Genomic DNA, 5,458 nt, shown 5'->3' on the forward strand with positions numbered 1-5,458 from the left:
ACGGAAATGTTACGCCCCTTACCATACTGTGTTTCCATCATACAGTCTATGGTTTCCATGTGTCCGGCGCAACGAGACAAAACCAAGAAAACCCATTACAAGCGAGGCATTTGTTGCATCCAGTGGGGACGTAATTACTGATTGTAATGACTTATACTGTGTTTTTACGCTTTGCGTTGCTTATTGCGCCGCGAAAACATAAAATCATGTCTGCATTTGTGATCAGAGAAATGACAAACAAAAAGCGCTACTCTACACTGCTCAAACTCGCGTTTGAATCATCAGTGGCAAATTCTTTAAGCCAATGACAGAGAACAGAGCTGTATACTAGGAAGAAGGTCACAAGCCACATACACAGAGTCACACAGCAATCAGTGTGGTTACAGGGCCTTCCTATCATCCTGTGCCCTGTTTCAACGGGATGCTTCAGGAGACAGACAGGTGATACATCCAATGCTCACATTAAGGATGCACCACTATTTAAATTCTGGATTACTGATAAAACAATAATTATTGTCATGCTATGGCCAGTAAAACATTAACCGAATTATATCAAAAATCATTAAAACTACAATAAGGTTCCATTAATTAACATTAGTATATGCATTGCCTAAAGTTAAAAGAAAGAAAGAAAGAAAGAAAAAGATAAGGACGAGAAAGGAAACTAACAAAATAAAGAAAGGAAAATAAGAATGAGAAAATGAACTAATAAACAAAAAAAAAGAAAGAAAAGGAAAGGAAGGAAATAAAACAAAAAGAAGAAGGAAAGAATTAAATGAAAGGACAATAAGAGTGAGAAAGGAAATTAATAAAAAAAACAAAGAAAAGAAAAGATAAGATAAGGAAACAAAAGAAAGAAAGAAAGAAAGAAAGAAAGAAAGAAAGAAAGAAAGAAAGAAAGAAAAAGAAGAAAGAAAGAAAGAACTTAGAACTTTTGAACTTTCTATTCAAAGAATCCTGAAACAAATTGTATCATGTCTCTACAAAAAAATATTAAGCAATATTAATTCAGATTTGCCATCATATGAATAAATTACATTAAAAATTACATATTAAAAAAGAAAACTGTTATTTTGACTTGCAATAATACTTACTGTATTTATTTGAAGGCACAATATGTAAGATTTTTTTATTAAAATATCCAAAAACCACTAGAACAGTGTTATATATTTTGCTGACTTGTGTTCTTACATTATCCCAAATGTTTCGAAGAATGTTTAAATCCAGAGAAATAAGCAATTTTAATAGTGACACTGCCCGTCTCCATAGTGTGAATGTGTCGCCTGCCAATGACGTCATAACCCCTCGAATACAGCCTCGGTAACCATAAGGGACTTCTTTCAAAAGCTCCTAATTATCCCAAACTTTTGACCGGTAGTGTATTTGCACAAGCGTAGCATGGCAAAAGATACACATGTATACTCCTGATACAGTAAACTCACATGCCATGTGTTCAATCTATAGCACAGAGCATCTATGAATTAAATCAGGCCTGCGATCCATCCCCATTGATTAGAATGATGAATTAGGCAGCTGTGCTTAGCAACAGTGCTGTCAGCGGGGAGTAGATAATCTCCCCTACAAAACACCTCCATCTTGTGTCTCCACATCAAACAAGCAGGAGGCTCAGTTGCCTTTAAAAGGACAGACGAGGCATAGCAACCACCTGCCAAAAAACACAAACCCTTCCGTCGCACACTGGTCTGGGGAGATATTCGTGAGACTTTGATGCCATGTGCCTGGAATTGTAAGATAATTACGTTTGAGCGACTGTCTGAGCGTGTGTGTTAGCGAGTGTAGCTCACCAACACGTTCTTGTCTTATGATGAAATACCTGCTTACAGGAAGTCAACAGAACTGCATGTGTGAGCCTGTATTTAACTGCTTAAACTTAATTTTAGTACTTCTATTTTTTGATATACACACGCATTCAAGGAGTATAAGAACACACTCTATGCAAGACCTGAATGCAAGCGTTCAATAGACGTAATGTGCATTCTTGCGTTGCTGTTGCGGTAACAAACCTCAGTGCTCAGGGGGACTATAACGTTAACTTTAATTTGAGTTTTTGTAGTAAGAAGTGTTTCAGACCTCATACCTAAGCAGACAATGCTTTGGTCGTTTAATATATTCCATGTTAATCAAGTTAGTTCTTACCAGCTGCAATCACAACAAGCAACAAGCGAGTATCTATTTCTGTTGTGAACGTAGTGAAATCTATAGATGCCTGTTTTCGCCTCAGAGTAAAAAATAATTATAAAAATTCTGACTAATTTTATAAATAATAATAATAAATGTATAAGGATTTTAAAACAATTTTATTATTTTTTTTTATAACTTTTACTTTTTTTAAACTCTAAGGAGGAAACAAGCTTTTAAAATACTTTTTTAAATGATTTATTTAGCATAAAAATTAACATGCATCATATGCTTTGAAATGGAAAAAATAGCAAATAGTAGGAGAGAAACTATTCATCACTCTGCCTGTCTGGACATATTTCACATTGAAAAACAAATCTAATTTTTCATAATGGGTTTATGTGACATTTGCTGCAGGTTTTATTAGTTAAAGGGTTGCTGTTAATAAATGATAAACAAAACTAGAAGTATGACAGTTTGCAGTTTAGGTCTATTAAATGCTATAAATAAAGGCTTTCAAATCTAAAATGATAATACAATGCTAAATGCCTATAATCATTTAATACTCAGAAATTGCAAAAATGTTGCTGCTACAGGCATTGGTTTTGATAATGACAATACAAGCATTTGCAGTACTTGCTATTTTCACTCAAATTGTTGCTAATAATATAATTTGCAAAGACAAATATAATTTAAATACATAATATTTAAATATAATATAATAAGTATATTAAATATAAATAAAATATTTAATATATTAAAGACAAAGAGTTTCACTATCTGAAGGTCTTGAGTGTGTCAGTTTGAGATCATGTATGTGGTCAAATTCAGCTTGAGTTTTTGCGGCAGTGGTGCCGAACACAGCTGCTGATTTCTCAACAAGGCCAAACGAAAGGTTAAAAAGCAGCTACTGAAGCAGTGTTAATTTTGTTGACAAATTATTTTCGTCATAATTTTCGTCAACGACATTTTCTCACTGACGAAAACGAGACGATAACTAAATAAAGAACAGTTTTTAATGACAAAAACTAAAACGAAAATATACTTTAGTTTTCGTCAACGAATAAAAACGAGACGAAAATGTTAGGGAAGGACGATTGGGGAAGATATCATCCAGTCAGGCTCAGTCAGGACTGATGTCTCTGTGGTAGATACGTACATACACCATCCTGATCTAACTGCGGGAAAACACTGCGCTGTTTCGCGCTCTACAGGCTCGCGCAGCAGCGCTTCAGACGTCTTCAGCGCGGGTTGTAATCAATGAATAGCGCACATTTATGCCAAGTGATTGCTTATGAATTAATGTTGATGAATTATGACGGTTTACTATACGATGTTTATATGGTATTAGATGGTTGTAAAAATGAATGTTGATGAATTATGACAATGTTTACTATACGATGTTTATATTGTAATATGTTTTAGACGGTTGTAAGAATACATATTTTATTTCCCTCATCTGAACTTGAATGAGCAGCCTGCAGCTGCAGTGCAGACATTTCAAAATAAGAGTCACTGTGTATTTCATGCTTTTTTTCCTGGTCATTATTGATATTTTGGGTACATAAACTGTATTTAGTTTAATTTAATATCATTTACATTTAATTTACAACTATTGTAGGTTCTGTCTGGGATTCCCCATCACAGGATGGACAGACTAAGAACATTATTCAAAATATTATTTAATAAATAAATTTTACTAGTATCAGGTTTTTATAGTTAAAACTAAAACCATAAAAATATTCTTCATTAATTGAAATAAAATAAATGTTAACTGAAATTATAAAACAAATCTATAAAAAAGGAAATAAAAACGTATTTTGTTTCAGTTAAACTTTAGCTTAACCTGATGTACTAAAATAACCAGAACAGAAAGAAAAAAAAAAATTATGCATTACAATTTAACTAAACCCTTTAGATTTAGTCGACTAAAATTGTATATGATATTTAGTCGACTAAAACTAGACTAAAACTAAAACAATTCAGATGACTAAAATATGACTAAAACTAAATGGCATTTTCGTCAAAAGACTATGACTAAAACTAAATCAAAATTTCTGTCAAAATTAACACTGTACTGAAGAAAGCTAAACAGATGGGTCCAGAGGCAGGAAACAGCCCATCTAAATCTGGAAACAACACTAAGTTCCTCTTCTCTCTGGGTGATTGGTCAGTGAGAGCCCTATTGATGGGCAGGTGAAAAGATGAGGGTTGAGGGTGATGGAGGAGACGCACCTCACAGCTTTTCTCTGTGTTTCTTTTCCAGTGTTTTTTCTCCATTTTCTTCGTCGCAGTAGAGAGGAGCGCAGCGTGAGTCTGGACCCGAGGGTTCAAGGCCAGGATGCTCTGAATAGATAGAGAAAGAGAGAGAGAAATAGTCAAGGTAGTTTCATATTATGCATAACTTGCAATACACAACGGCTTTTGCTTGTTTGTGTGTGTGTGTGTGTGTGTGTGTGTGTGTGTGTGTGTGTGTGTGTGTGTGTGTGTACTCTTGTTCTTGAACAAATGTGATTCTCGGCAAGGACATTTCCAGCGCTCTGGGAAAATAGCACGCTTTTAAGTTTCACAGCTGAACAATTAAGAGAGTTCTGAGGACATATCAAAAGCATGCCAACAGGCTGTCTTTAAAAAATCAAGAGTGTGTTTAGCAGATGCTTGTCATTCCTAAACTAGCGTGCCGCAGCATCGTTTCACATTGGAGAGATGCAGACAGCTGACCTTCAAACTCATTCACTTTCAAAATATGCAGTTCTTCTGCAAAAACCCGCACAAGCATTCAGACAATGTCAGCTTCGCATGCAGTTACCGGGTATGTAACATCACAAACAGAGATTTGAGAGAATTTCAAAAGGGTTACTAGTGGTGATTGCGAGGCAGAATCACTATTACAATTACAATTAGTGATCTGAAAAACCCTTAACCCTCAGAATCAAACTTCTATGTATGATGTATTTATGTATTATGTGTTAAACTTGTACTCGTGTACAGTATGTGGTATTTCACATAACAGACAATAAACCTGTAGGAAGAAAAAAAAATCACTTTTGCAGGACAGGCCTGAAGGAGGGTCCGGAATCACCCAGAATATCTTAGATACCAAAAAGCTGTAAAAACTAACTGTGCGTTCACACCGCCGCCGTCGAGAGAGTCAAAGTGGCCGGAAGTCATTCATTTTCAATGTGAGCCAGCGTCAAGCAGCGTCGAGCAGCGGCGCGGCGCGAAAGGCACCTTCAATGATAGTTTGATTGACAGTGGCGTTTTAGCACAGACTGGACTGGCATCTTACCTTAGACCCGCCCTGAGTGAGCTGTCATCA

The 5,458-nt window shown here is 35.5% G+C and overlaps 1 protein-coding gene across 1 annotated transcript in view; it reads right to left on the reverse strand.

The window, feature by feature from the left end:
* LOC107677268 (dihydropyrimidine dehydrogenase [NADP(+)]-like) overlaps positions 1–5,458 on the reverse strand; it is a 186,546-nt gene that overhangs the window by 157,721 nt on the left and 23,367 nt on the right. The window contains exon 2 of the mRNA XM_016472113.1: positions 4,375–4,485. Within this exon, the coding sequence (XP_016327599.1) occupies positions 4,375–4,485 (111 nt within the window). The remainder of the gene's footprint in view (positions 1–4,374; positions 4,486–5,458) is intronic.

The sequence above is a fragment of the Sinocyclocheilus anshuiensis genome, unplaced genomic scaffold (assembly GCF_001515605.1).
Source record: "Sinocyclocheilus anshuiensis isolate Anshui unplaced genomic scaffold, SAMN03320099.WGS_v1.1 scaffold392, whole genome shotgun sequence".
In the NCBI taxonomy this organism is placed as follows: domain Eukaryota; kingdom Metazoa; phylum Chordata; class Actinopteri; order Cypriniformes; family Cyprinidae; genus Sinocyclocheilus; species Sinocyclocheilus anshuiensis.